The sequence below is a fragment of the Sprattus sprattus genome (assembly GCF_963457725.1).
Source record: "Sprattus sprattus genome assembly, chromosome: 8".
Taxonomy (NCBI): Eukaryota; Metazoa; Chordata; class Actinopteri; order Clupeiformes; family Clupeidae; genus Sprattus; species Sprattus sprattus.
In genome coordinates, this window is record NC_137927.1 from 33,285,402 (window position 1) to 33,300,542 (window position 15,141).

General features: G+C 41.6%; 1 protein-coding gene across 1 annotated transcript; it reads left to right on the plus strand.

Moving 5' to 3' along the window:
- Positions 1-4,753: 4,753 nt before the first annotated feature.
- On the plus strand, positions 4,754-7,543 carry LOC308369596 (H-2 class II histocompatibility antigen, E-S beta chain-like; the record flags this gene model as incomplete). Its single annotated transcript, XM_080844093.1, has 6 exons — positions 4,754-4,814; positions 5,116-5,394; positions 5,915-6,196; positions 6,521-6,634; positions 6,872-6,898; positions 7,120-7,543. 5 exons carry the CDS (start codon positions 4,754-4,756, stop codon positions 6,895-6,897), a joined length of 762 nt encoding a protein of 253 aa, XP_080700219.1. The 3' UTR covers position 6,898; positions 7,120-7,543.
- Between the last annotated feature and the right edge of the window lie 7,598 nt (positions 7,544-15,141).

Genomic DNA, 15,141 nt, shown 5'->3' on the forward strand with positions numbered 1-15,141 from the left:
ACGAAACATTTCGGTTTTCTCTAGCTTCCCATGCTGAGCCTATGCAGATCACGTGAAAAATGATCCAAATACTTGTATCCGGCAGATGACCTAATCGTTCACCTCCCGACCGTCTTTGGATCAACGTTTCGTTCATCTGCCGGATATCGTTCAATGATTCGTTCTTTTGCCGGATATCAGTCTTTCGTTCAATGATTCGTTCTTTCGCCAACCGTGTCTTTGGATCTATGATTCGTTCATCTGCCGGATATGGGTATTTCGTTCAATGATTCGTTCTTTTGCCGGATCGTTCAATGTTTCGTTCTTTTGCCAAACGTGTCTGTTTCGTTCAATGATTCGTTCTTTTGACAACCGTGTCTTTGGATCTATGATTCGTTCATCTGCCGGATAGGGGTCGTTGGATCCTTTTCCACGTGACCTGCATAGGCTCAGTACAGTCAGCTAGAGGAAACAGAAATGATTCGTTCTTTTTCCGACTGGGTCTCTTGGATACGGGTCTTTGGATCATTTTTACGTGACCTGCATTCAACAAATCATTTCTGTTTCCTTGGCTTAGCCAATGCAACAGTCCCAGTTGTCCCGATGAGCGGTCATGAACGAGAAAAAGAACGAATCTTTTTTTGAGAGGACTTGTTACTCTCGAGTCGTTGTAAGGATTCGTTCAAAATGAACGAATCGTTCACGAACGACACATCACTAGATTCACAGATTCACAGTAAACATTTGCCTTTGTGTTTTTTTTTTTTAATCATCATGTATATTAATGCTGTGTAAATAATATTGTTTGATATTGTATCATACCATTTATGCATCAGACTATTAGCTGATGTGATGATCATGTGAGGCTGAAGCTATTTGATTTAAAATGGGATAGCAATTTCGGCAGAATATGTTATGGTAGAGTGATTAAAAAAACACATTGTTATTAGGTCTGGTCTGTTTTAATGAGTTACTCATATGTAGCCTATGGTAGCGGCATGTAGCTGCTAGCTAGCATGCTGCTAGGTGCGATTGCAACATTTTGCAAGTTATTGCTAGTGAATGTGTTAATGTTCACGTTTGCAATGCAAACTATACATCAAGCTGATAATTTCGCTGGTACTGGTTTTTCGGTCAATAAAGTAGGGTGAATATTAGTCAATGAGCTTGTATGCTATGGTAGTAGTAGTTAGGCTACAATTTTAGCATATTCACTCGAGGGAATTAGCATTAAAATCTAGATGCATCTGGCGGCGATTTAATGCGCCCCGCATTGCGTGTCTTTCAAGCGAGATGGACAGCAGATTACTTAGGGGCCGATCACACAGGAGGGTCCAGGGTCTACACTTATACATTATTATTGTGGTGGTGACTTGTTTAATTCGATGCATATTATATATTAGTTTACTATTGTCACATGGTATAGGATAAGCCTGTGTCTAGTTAGCTTGGGGGCTAAGAGGTTGGTAATGACTAGCATTGTAATGTATTGATATTTATGTATGCTATTGTTATTTATTGTAGGGTAGGATTCTCAGTGCCTTGTCAACTGCTGTCTTCCAGGTGTGTCATTGTTTCGTTTATATTCCGATTGGTTTGTACACTCATTTTGTTTAGTTAGCTTGTCATGCTAGGTTTCGCTAGCATTTATGGTATGGTTTTGGTGTGGGGCTAGGCTACTCCCCTAGCCTTGTGTAACGGAAGTTCGCGAGTTTTCGTGAAGGACTTTTTGAGGGCAGACTGTTTAGTTTGTATTTGCTGTTCGTGGCTTGTGTGGTTGTATGCCCTGTCTCTTAATTCTAAGGAAGAGGGTAGGATTCTCACTGCCTTGTCAACTGCTGTCTTCCAGAACAATAAATATTCAAAACAGAGTCGTGTGTCCGCTTGCCAGCACAACACAACGCAGAGTGAACAAGCCACCGGTTACACTTGGGACAGGACCCGCCTAATGTGTTGTAAATGAAGTGAACAAGCCACCGGTTACACTTGGGACAGGACCCGCCTAATGTGTTGTAAATGACCATGTGAGTTATCTAGTGTAGTGTTGATTTGGGAATGTTTTATGTGTAAGTCGTCTTTTTTTGTTTTCATAAACATACAATCTGTCTGTTTGATTACAGGTGCAGTCAGAAAAAACGCTCTGACACGGTCCGCTACGGAGGCTGAGGTCACGCGACACATTATAAGGTGGTTCAATCTGACTGGGGATCGGGCCACGAGAAGACGTGCCGTGCCGTCCGCACTTGAGTCCCCACACACGGAATAGCCTATTAAATCGAATCGCCTGACTAAATCAACTGTTGAATAAACTTTTGTATTGCACTTCTCGTCATTCATCAGTTATTCATTTTATGATAGTTAAGCTGTACTTATGGACAGATATAATGCAAATTGTAGAAACAGGGCAAAGTAGAATAAGGAGACAACTTAGACTGTTTGTGGCGCAGCATTTCATTGAAGTTGAATAGGCAAGCTATTTGATGTCTGCAACGTCCTAGGCCTATTATTATTATTATTACTATTATTATTATTATATAGCACTAAATATAGGCTATTTCGATGCTGTTTGAAGATGAGGGTATAATATAAACAAATATTCCTACTTTCATTATCTACATTAGGCTACAGGGTTCTCTAGGAATAGGTTTTGACATAATCTCACAATGAATGTAGGCTAGGCTACTAAACAAAAGAATATGTACAATATACCTCCACCTCCGCGGAGGTAATAAGGTGTTAAGCGCGGATGCGGATCGGATTCAGTGCGGTGCCACGACGGGTCCGCGAGGTATGCACGGATGCGGACCGGATACAGTGCGGAGCCACGGCGGGTCCGCGAGGTATGCACGGATGCGGACCGAATACAGTGCGGAGCCACGGCGGGTCCTCGAGGTAAGCACGGATGCGGACCGGATACAGTGCGGAGCCAATGCGGGCTCCACTACCGCCTCCGTACCGGATCTGTTAGACTGTGCAAGTGGACCCCGATACGGGTCTGTTTCGCGGGTCCGTTGCGGAACCCGCGACACCTCCGCGGCGGATCCGCTGCGGTGTCCTTTTGCTGTGTGGGTCGCTTGATACTATATTAATATCTTATTTGACAGGGTGTAAAAGTTCAATTAGCACACCGGTTGTACGTTTAGCTGTAAGCCTATAGCCTTGTAAAAGTTAGGTTAACAAGTCCGTTGAGTATTGAGCCGCATAACTTCTTATAATAAACAAAAAAAGATCGTTTAAAAGTAATAGTATTAGACAATGAAACATAGTGAAACTGAAAGTTTTTTCAGTCCTGGTCAGATTACAAATTTTAAACCATATGCATTTTAACATGTATAATGTATACATTTACATTTTTGTTTGACAACTAGAGATCGGAATGACGTAATCACTTCCGGTTTCTGTGCCTCATCAGCTAGGAACCCCACCGCACGTCACTGGTTTGGGTTTACAGTGTACACAGGTGTCATTCACTGGTGAGGTATGCTGCCTTGCTTGCCTGCTGATTTAATTACAGTGCATGAAATGACAGATCACGAAACTCCTCCCTAGAACGGCCCTTGTCCAATCATACCTTAGCAACCGCTACTAAGAGAAGAAGGTCCGACAACTTTGAGGTCTGAGCAGCATGGTTAAACAGTGTGCCTACGGGACTTGTAGGTATGACATGAGGTACCCTGAGAGATTAGAGGGATACGTCGTTTTTTTCACGCTTCCCCAAAGCCCAAAACACAGGCGCAAAAGTGCCAGCTGTGTATTAAACAGTGTGGTCACCCCACACCCAACTAAATATATCGCAAAATACACATATGTCTGCTCCAAAGTAAATCAAGCTGCTTGCTGCCAGCTAGCTATCGCTAGGTATGATGGCTAACTATCTAATTGAGATAAAATCCCCAAACAGTTATGGATCATGAATACTTGTATTATTACCACTAGAATAACATAACTAGTCTATCCAACCAAAGTGTTCATGTTAAAAAAAAAAAATGTTAATGTATGTGCCCGTCTAAATGTCACTGTTACTGTCTGTATGATTGCTCGCAGAGCTGTTGAAGCTATCGACAGCAAACGCCAGCATTGAACAAAACTTTTAACGAACACTTTGAAGTTTGTATTTATGCTTAATACAACATTGAACAGAACTTTTAACGAACACTTTGAATGTATGCTGCTGGTGTTCGCAATCGCCAGCTTTGATAGCTCAGCGTGCACATTTTCAAAAAGGTTACTGACGGTAACATCAGCATTGCTAGCTAGGATAGTCACTTCTTTCCTTCTTTTTCTCTTCTTTCCTTTCTTCTTTCCTTATTTTACTCTTCTTTCCTTCTTTCACTCTTCTTTCTTTTCTTCTTTCTTTCTTCCACTCTTCTTTCCTTTCTTCACTCTTTCCTTTCTTCACTTGTCTTTCCTTCTTCCACTCTTTTTTATTTCTTCTTTCCTTCTTTCACTCTTCTATCTTTTCTTCTTCCTTTCTTAACTTTTGCATTTCATGCACTGGTATTTCCTTCGGGAAATGCATTTTCTAGTTTTTTCTCTCTTCCTCATGAGATTATTCTCTGGCGGTTTCAGTTATTGATAACAAGGCTGTTTGTATAAGCTTTGCACATCACTCATTTTATGGATTTTTATGTTGAATGAGAATTCAAGCCCATTCAAATCAAGCTCTGCATAGAAACACCTGACAGTCCCGATGCTCAACACTGATTGGTCCATTTCCACATGTGCCACTCTCAATACTCTGTGTCTTCCTCTAGTTCTTTCAGTCTGCAGCAGAATGTCCTCATCACAACATTTGATTTCTGTAGTGATAATTCTCTCCACTGTCTTGGGAGTGGGTAAGTTCAAAACTGTTTATTTCTGTACACACCTACATGTAGTCGTATATAAGAAAGAGTCAGTCATTTTCAAAGCAAGCTTGATGCCTTTCACTGTACATGTCCTCTACCTATACGTGTCTCAACATAACACACTGACACCGTTCATGTCATATAGATTGTAATAAATGTCATATCATAAAAAGTGTTCAGGCGCATAAGCAAAAACTCTTCATGTGTGATTTGACCAAATGTGAGTGACTAATAAACTGCTGATCATATTACAGGAGAGATAAACTGCTTATGGTGTTTTTATCTGCAGATGGATTTAATGGATATTACAACTATATGATCACTCGGTGCCGCTTCAGCTCCAGCCTGAGTGAGCTGGAGTACATTAGGTCTTATGCATTTAACAAGGCTGAAGTAATACGCTTCAACAGCACCGTGGGGAAGTTTGTGGGATACACTGATTTGGGAGTACATAATGCAGAGGCATGGAACAAGGATTCAGCACTTCTGGCACAGGAACGGGCTGAGAAGGACAGATACTGCAAACACAATACCCAGAATGAATTTAATGTCGTACTGTCAAAGAAAGGTGAGTAAAGAGTCAAATGAAGCCTCTAAGAAAGGAAAACAGTTTCCACACACTATGCTTGTCAGACTGGGTTAAAAAAGAAATATTCTTTTCATTGTCTTTAGTTAAACTGTCTCCAGACCTACCATAAAAAGAACAGAACATTATATTTATAAACATTTGTATTCTTCATGGCAGTTATTATATTTGTGTATATATATATATATATGTATATATCTTAATCTATCTGTCTATGAATGTATGTATCTATCTAATATATATATCTCCAGTATTTAATCCTAATGTCCCTTAAACTGTGCAGACTAAATGTAATGTAAAGTGATCTTCACGTCAACGTCAATGCACTGAATTTGCTAATTTGTAAAAATGTGCTCACAGAGTATAAACTAACTTCATTAGTATCCAAATTCATTGTTTCTATTTCTAAATCTTAGCTGATTTTAAAATACCAAATGACAGACAACACTTACTTCATTCCCGGTGTGTGCATACACATAATGCAAAGGACTATTTCTTACAGTTGAGCCAAAGGTGAGACTGACTTTGGGGAAGACCTCCACTGGTGGCCATCCTGCTGTGCTGATGTGCAGCGCGTACAACTTCTACCCAAAGATGATCCGCGTGACCTGGCAGAGAGATGGCCAGGAGATGACTGGCAATGTGATTTCTAGCGAGGAGCTGGCGGATGGAGACTGGTACTACCAGACCCACTCCCACCTGGAGTTCACCCCCAAAGCTGGAGAGAAGATCTCCTGTGTGGTGGAGCACGAAAGCCTCAGGGAGCCTCTGGAGATCACCTGGGGTGAGAACACTGACTCCTGTCTGATGCAGACCTCACTTGTACTCTTATGCTGTATCAGGTGTAGTTAATAACATACATCTGCACTGCAGCTAAGACACACGTGAAGACCTGCAGGCTACATGTACTGTAGCATTACCCCTAGCATTGCACACGATATAACTGCTTTTAGTCCTTTGCATAGTTTTATTCAGCTGTAAGACTGCTCCAATTTAAACTGCTTCCACAGGTACCAGTACAAGTGTCTCTATATTCAGACACAGATCATACGTGTTGCCATTGTATGACCTCACACATCATGCGTGACATTACGTGACCTTTTCCCAGACTCCTCCATGCCTGAGCCTGAGAGGAATAAGATTGCCATTGGAGCTGCAGCACTGGTGCTGGGCTTAATCGTCACTGCTGCTGGCTTCATCTACTACAAGACAAAGTCCAGAGGTCTGTAGAGTGCATGACCAACAACCAACATGCATCCAGCAGTCAGGATAGAATATGTTAACATACGACTCTGCATAATGGATGACCTTAGACACGCATGACATACAGACCAGTTAAAGTTCATTTGGTTATTGGAGAAAAAGCAGCACTGGTAAAGTGGACTTTTTTTATAGATTTTGTCATGTCACCAAAGAGTTTTGTATGAGGGTCTAATTTTAATGATTTCTTTTCTAACAGGGCGGATCTTGGTACCCAGTGGTTAGAGTAAGTCATCAGTTTATGACACATTTCTACACTGCTATTTAACAGCTTATCTCATAAAAAGAAGTCTGAAAGGAAGGCTTATACTCTATTTATAATTAAAATAATATAATAAAAACATATAAGTTCTAAGTATTTCTGTATCACTGTATGGATTGGATTCTCGGTATGCCTATACATCATAAAAAAAGAGATTTAATCCTTTGAGTGCTATATTCTTACAGGTCTGTCACAGCACGCTGAACTGACATTCAATCAATACATTTTTCAAGAAACCAATCATAAATGATTATGATCAAGACTGCTGGCTGTTTTTTTGCTGTCTTATTTCCCAAACTTGCTTTAGAAATGTGAATTTTTTTTGCAGAAGAAGGGAAAACAATTCTTTAATATTTATTTCCTACCTTTGTCCTGTATCAAAACACTGGTGATAACTGAGATCACAAAGAGGTTTATATAAACTAATTTCTCCTGCAGTCTTTGTAAGTTGAAAGTTTATAGAATGTGTTTACTAGTATGGCTTTGCCTCCCTCTGCTGGAACGTGTCAGTGCTTGCAGTTAAATAATTCCATCCTGAGGTTTTCTGTAGATCTTTGTTGATGCTATTTTGTCACTTCCTTTATCACTAATTAGTTTCAGTCACATGTAATCAACCACAATATAAAACTAAATTTGTACCAATAAAGTTTGGAAAAAAACTGTTATGCCTCTGTCTATTTATCTAGCGCTCTTTCTCTCTCTCTGTCTCTCTCTCTGTTTTTTGTTAGCTTATATTGTATATTTTGAAAATGGCTCAAGCATATTACAGTCATTACAGATGTATTTGTGTTCCACTATCCATATCTTAAAGGTGCATTATGCAACAATTATGTATCAGGATTAGGGCTAGGATAAGCAGTTTAACCTTAAAATAACAGCTTAAAAAAAATTGGGGCGATACAATGACATTTAATATGGAGAATCGCGTCGGTGCCATTGGCATAACAGGGTCGATAGGCATATAACTGCTTCTGTAGTTTCGCCTGCCGCAGCCCGCCGACCTGACTTGTTAACCTTCTGCCGATCTAGTAAGTAGCTTATTTGCCGTCTTGCTTAGTCTTGTGTTGCTCTTGCTTGATGTTTGACTGTTTGTCATAATGTCAAAGTCAGCACATTTCAAGAGATTTCGTTAGTTTTAGCTGCTAGCATACCTTTAGCGAATAGCTATTGATCCTTATTGCACCTTTAAAGAGACTGCCATCATGACTTTAATCCATGAATAACTGCGGTTTACGGAGTTAACTGTTTTGAACCCAGTAACTCTCAACATACCATTAATTAAAATGTACTCAAATAAAGCAGGGCATCATCAAAGTCTTATTTACAGGAGACACCTCCTACTCAGGACATTTTTGACAGGCCGTCAGTTAACAGTGAACTGGTTGAGTTATGTCACTCTTGGGGTGAGGTCCAACATTTTGTCCGAGAATGGGCTCACTGAAATGAAAATCGTTTGTCCTTGTGTGAGTGACAATCAAAGGTCCTTTGGCAGCACCTACTGGATATTTATAAGTATTACATACATATTAACCCTTACAGTTGTGTAAGGTAGTGTATGTGCCACGCCGCTGGGCATACGTGTTGCCATTGCATGACCTCACACATCATGAGTGACATTACGTGACCTTTTCCCAGACCCCGCCATGCCTGAGCCTGAGAGGAATAAGATTGCCATTGGAGCTGCAGCACTGGTGCTGGGGATAATCGTCACTGCTGCTGGCTTCATCTACTACAAGACAAAGTCCAGAGGTCTGTAGTGTGCATGACCAACAACCAACATGCATCTAGCAGTCAGGATAGAATGTGTTAACATATGACCCTGCATAATGGATTAACTTAGACACGGATGACATACAGACAAGTTAAAGTTCATTTTGATAAAAAGCAGCGCTGGTAAAATGGACTATTTTTATAGATTTTGTCAAGCCATCAAAGTGTTTTGTTTGATGGTCTAATTTGAATGATTTCCTTTCTAACAGGGCGGATCTTGGTACCCAGTGGTTAGAGTAAGTCATCAGTTTATGAGACATTTCTACACTTTTATTTAACAGTCAGAATCTGAAGTCTGCATCCGTGTTTTATAAATGTTAATTTGTTTGCTCTGATGTGCTTTTGTACCTCAGGGTGACCCGTAAGTTTTCACAAGTTCTGATGTCAGAGATGCGATGTATGAGACTTGAATGTGTGTGTTAGATGAACGAGATAGCTGCTGTGCTGAATATAATACATCTCGACACCATTAAGAAACCTCCTCCTCGTCTCCCGTGTCGAATACTTTGGACGCCCAACCACCCGCCAACATAGATCACATACAACACAACGCAGAGTTTCAGCGGGCCTTTGGATAAGTGGAGAGAGAGACTGTTGGATGTATCCTTATTTAATATTAATTCAATTAAATATTGCAATTAAGACATCATTTTTTCATTTACGCAATATTGCCAAAATTAGAAAGGTCCTATCCCTCCAAGATGCAGAAAAACTAATCCACGCATTTATTACTTCCCGCCTCGATTATTGTAATGCTCTCCTGTCCAGATGCAGCATCAACACAATAAAGAGCCTCCAACTTATACAGAACGCTGCTGCTCGTACACTCACCAGAACTAAAAAATATGAACACATCTCACCGGTACTCGCTTCTTTGCACTGGCTCCCCGTTAAAAGTAGAATCGACTTCAAAGTACTCCTGCTAACATATAAAGCCCTAAACGATCTGGCTCCAAACTACCTCAAGGAATTAGTCGTCCCCTATTGCCCTCCAAGGCTGCTCCGTTCCCAGAGTGCAGGCCTCCTGGTAATTCCAAGAATATCAAAGACCACAATAGGAGGGAGAGCATTTAGCTACCAAGCCCCTCTCCTCTGGAACAATCTCCCTGCCTCCATCAGAGCTGCAGACACCGTGCCTATATTCAAATCAAGACTTAAGACATATCTCTTTAGTGCATCATATAGCCAAAAGTAACCGCGATTCCCGACTAACAGACCTGCAGACTGATTCGTCATTTCCTGTTTGTTAGATGGATCAGGAGGAGCCTCCTGGGCCTGATCACTCCCCTCCTCAGCCCGCCCGGAAACGCCCTTGCAGACCGGCTCCAGAGCAACACCAGCATCGCCCACGCCGCCCTGCTCCCCATCCTGGGCCCTCAACTCAGTCATCATCCCCTTGACGACTTCTCCCGCTGGATGTGACGACCCCCACCCTGGTCATCGGCAGCTCCATGGTCCGAGATGTCCACACCCCCCCCTTCAACAAGCGGCCCCTGCAAGGTCCACCGCCTCCCCGGAGCCAGGCGTGTTCCAATCGCTGTTGGATGTGGAACTTCCCTCCCCACCCCCACCACTCTGCACGTAGTCTCTCTACCTGGTCTACCTAGAGAAACCCTCGGCCAACCGCACCCACCGCCACTGCATTGCCGTACACCTACTCTACCCAATACCCTATGCTAGCATTTATGTACAATATACATTATTGCCTCCACCGAAATGTTTCTCTGTCCCTACATCCCCTACCCCTGTAACAGTAACCCTATTGCCACAGTAATCTGGTCTTGTCTGTATCATGTATTTACCACCAGATGTATGTACACATATGTCCAGTGACCAAATGCTGGCTGTGTATTGCCCCTGTTGCTTCCTTTCCCCTTCTGCCACACTACCCTTCCCCTTCCCCCCTTCCCCCCGTCCCACCTTCCTGTCTCCACCCGGCCGACCTCAAGCAGATGGGTCCCCCCTTATGTGCCGTGGTTCTGCTCAAGGTTTCTTCCTGCCTAACAGGGAGTTTTTTCTTGCCCCTGTTGCCGTTGTGCATGCACTAAGGGGGTTCAGGCTCTGGGCTCTGTTAAGCGCCGAGAGGCAATTGTATTGTTATGGCGCTATACAAATAAAATTGAATTGAATTGAATTGAATGATCAAGGTGACGATGATGATGATGATGATGACGGTGAGGACGGTGATGTGGTGATGATAATAATGGTGATGATGATGTTCATGATGATGGTGATAACCTCAATGGTGATGATGATGATGGTTGTGATGACAGTAATGCACAATCTACAGCTCTTAAGACATCCATGAAATCGGTCCAGTATAAACCCTATGATCTTGAAATATAAGGTGAAGCTGAAGTGCTAGTTGGAGAGAAATCAGTTTCTAAATCTGAACTTGTGACCTCTGGAGTCTGGATTAACTGATGTTGTGCTCTTCTAGTTGGTGACAATCACCACAGCTTGTCTAAGACAGAAGCTGAGTTCCCAATGATGGTGTATTTACACACACCCATAAACATGCCCCTCATCTGGTGATGTGAGATGATACAGTGAGCCATGTTTTGTCCAATGGCATTTCATCGGCGTCATCCCTGGACACAAGGTATGCAGAGCACACAGATCACGTCAGGTCTGAAGCTGCTGGACGCTATCTTTGAATGAATAACTACATTCATATGGAGCTTTCTAGATGACTTTAGAGCTCTATAGACCCCTCCAGTGAGCTGCACAAGGGAAAGTGTTTTGTTAACAATAGATAGCTGCTGGTGAGTTGTTATAAGGTCATGGACTTGGTGTGTGTGTGGGTGTGTGTGTGTGTGTGTGTGTGTGTGTGTGTGTGTGTGTGTGTAATCTAACAAAAGAAAAAGAGAACTCATGTCTTCAGTTGTTATACCAGACATGTTGCTATACCTGCACCTGCAGGCCTTGTGTTAGCAACTAGTTATGCTATGATTTGGACTTAAAGGTGTGTGCTGATATTTGTACTATATGGAGGATTTCCTTACCGGTTAGTCCAGTGATGTTGTGGTTGTGCTAGCCTGGAAGAGTTCGGTGTAGAGCAAATCACTAAGAAACATTATGAGAATGTGGTGCTGTCTGTCAAGACAGAAACTAATATAAGAGGCTTTGCTAAGGGGGGTGAACAAGGCAAAATAGAAACTTTTTTTTGTTGAGCAACTGTGAAAAGGGGAACTGTATCCACCACATCCCATCAAAACATGATACTGCAGTGCAGTCTCCATACTGTCCTGTCTTAATCCTCCATACTGTCCTGTCTTACTACTCATGGCCAGAGAATGCCACACTGAATATAATTCATGATTGTGATGCACTTCCAAACATGATGTAACACAAATGGGTCGTCAGGGAGACAACACATAGAACAAGACGTGGAATTCAGAGTGTCATTAAACAGAGTTGGGCAGTTGTTGCAGTGACTCTGGGTGGGACTTTGTCAGTAAACACAAGAATAGGAGCAGGTCTGGGGACAGTGGTCTGTGTTTTGGGCCTCTATTGTGTTTGGCTACAGCGGCTGTTCACTAGGAAGTGAATACCACTACTAATAATAATAAACAACTACTGCCAAGCAAGCACCCCCAGAGGATTATTCACCAGGGCAAGCAATGTCTCTCCGCTCTCCTGCTACATGTCCAGGCGAATCGTAGATTGAGTGACATGTTAGCAAACTCCCAGATACACCAAGTTATCTGTAGGCTAAACTACATTTTAACAGAAACATTTCATATAGATTTTGCCTTACATTCTGAAAGACTATCAAGTCATTTTCTGCGATCATATTTTTGTCTGTGACCCTTAAAGGCACCCAGTGCAACTTTCGAGGCTTAAAAATAAATATTAAATTTCTAGTCTTTTTTACACGTAGTAAGTTTCAATAACTCCATACCATTACATACCGACATTCAAGCAGCAAAGATGAGACGTCATTGTGTGGTGAGAACTGATAGAAAATCGATAACAACAACAATCGCCGCCATTTTCTTTATTTTTGTAACCTACAATAAATAAAGCAGGCTTCCAGTCAATGGAAAAATGGCTTCTCCTCACCGGCGATTGTTTTTGTTTACGATTTTCTATCAGTTCTCACCACACAACGACGTCTCATCTTTGCTCCTTGAATGTCGATATGTAATGGTATGGAGTTCTTGAAACTTACTACGTGTAAAAAAGCCTAGAAATGTAATGTTTTTTTTTTCATTGAATGTTTACATAAAGTTGCACTGTGTGCCTTTAAGGTTACCAAGCGTATGTGGTAATATTAATAACATTTTACTACTTACAATGTGGACTTCGGGCAAACTAAAAACAAAGCTAACAAGAATGGGAGCATTCAGAGAATGCAAACCTCCGCCTTGTGACCTTGACCTTTGACCTTGACATCTGAAAATCTAATCAGTTATTGCCATCATATTAACCAATCTCCCCACAAAGTTTGATGGAAATCGGTCCATGCGTTTTTGCGTAATCCTGCTGACAAACAGACAAACAAACAAACAAACATACAGGGGCGAAAACATAACCTCCTTGGCGGAGGTAATAACATGAGTCAGGAAAATAGGCTACTCTCTAGGAATACGCTGGTTGCCCCTTCAGCAAAGAAACTGTAGTAGGTGATCGGCTCAGTGATTATCAGTTGGCGCCGCCTGTTCAGTCACATGCTTCTGTTGAAATACGAAAGCGAAAGTAATTGCAGCCAAAGGGTTACGCATGTAGCACATCCGACAATATGCTACAGGACGGAATTGTTGAAAATAAATGTTCGCATGTAACTGTTTTGTCGAATTCATTGTTTGGCGTCATTGCCATAGCAGGCTACTGGATCCGATCGGTGTGGTGCTGCGATAAACATGTCTTTCAGAGGTATTTTGAGTGTCGCCATTCTCGTCTTCTCCGAAGGTATGCTGACAGGGTAGTAATACGTCTCTTTACCGTGTCATCTACCAACAATTTAATTTTCTATAATTGACTAATCACCAAACTAATATTTGTATTATTGTTAACAGGATTGATATTACAGGGCCCTAGCAGTCCCCTGGTTGCCCAACCAGGAGGTGTATTGCGGCTCCCTTGTTCTGTGGAGACACCCTTACCTCTGGATGAACTGGAGGTGGAATGGAGAAGGGTCGACTCAAAGGAGCTGGTGCACCTGTTTCAAGAAGGACAAAGCAGATCAGAATCACAGAGCGACGCATACAGGGACAGAGCGCACTTTTTTACTGAGAGAGAGATTGCTGAAGGGAACTATTCTCTACTTCTTCGCAATGTTTCAACTGACGATGTTGGAATTTACAGCTGCGGCGTTTACAGGAAGGAGGAAACCGGTGAAATTGCAGTTGAAGTTGAAATTGGTGAGTAAAAACAATCTTATACTTTTGATGATTTGCGATCATACATGAATTGAGATTTTACAACCTGCGCTGTTAATAAGAGAGTTTTTTTTTATACATACATAGATCTATAGCATATAGTCCAAACCTGAAATTTAACATATTGGTACCATCTAGGTGAGCAAATTCTAGTTGCGATTTTTTTTATTCTTGTACATCCCTAGACTATATTTTGAGCGAAATTTGCAGTTTCAAATAATAATATTTAGTGTTTTTTTCTTCAAATACAATAATAGTTACATTTAACCAAATATTAGTCCCTCAGTTTGTATATCACAATAATTATGATGAGACTACACATAATACAGGCAAACAATATTGTGGCATGTAAAATAGTTTTCCTTTTATTTTTGTATTATTACCAGTACTTCAATTCAGACATAACATGTACAACTGTTTAATTAGTGGTCTGAAAGTGTCTGGATGATGCTACACTTGTACACTATGCTCACTTAACATCAATTGTCATATTTTATGCAACAATAATACTGCTGGCTTGATTATTAAGGGAGGCGCTGCAGGGTCCTCCGTTCCCGTACCAGCAGGTTCAAGAACAGCTTCATCCCTGCGGCTGTCACCCTACTGAACTCTGCTCCACGGGATAGCCCCCCCCCCCCCCCCCCCCCCCACCCATTCACACACCTCCTCCTTTGACTGTTCTTCCCCCCTCCACCCTGGCTGACTGCCACACACCCTCCTCCAGCCACTGAACATTTGCACTATACTTCACTTCACACACACCCCCCCCCCTGTCTTTTTTAAATACTGTATCCACTTTTACTGCATTACCTGTATTAATTGTACTTTTCTACCTCATTCACTTGATTTCACCTATTACCATTGTATACCTACACCTGCACTTTATATACTTTATAAATATCAATTGCTGCTAGTCTCAATTCTGTTTATATTACAATTCTGTGTCATATTCTACCTCTTACTGTACATATCATATTTATTCACTTATTCTACTTTACATTTGCACATTCTCTGCACTTTTATTGCTATTTAGCACTTCTGGTTGGATGCTAA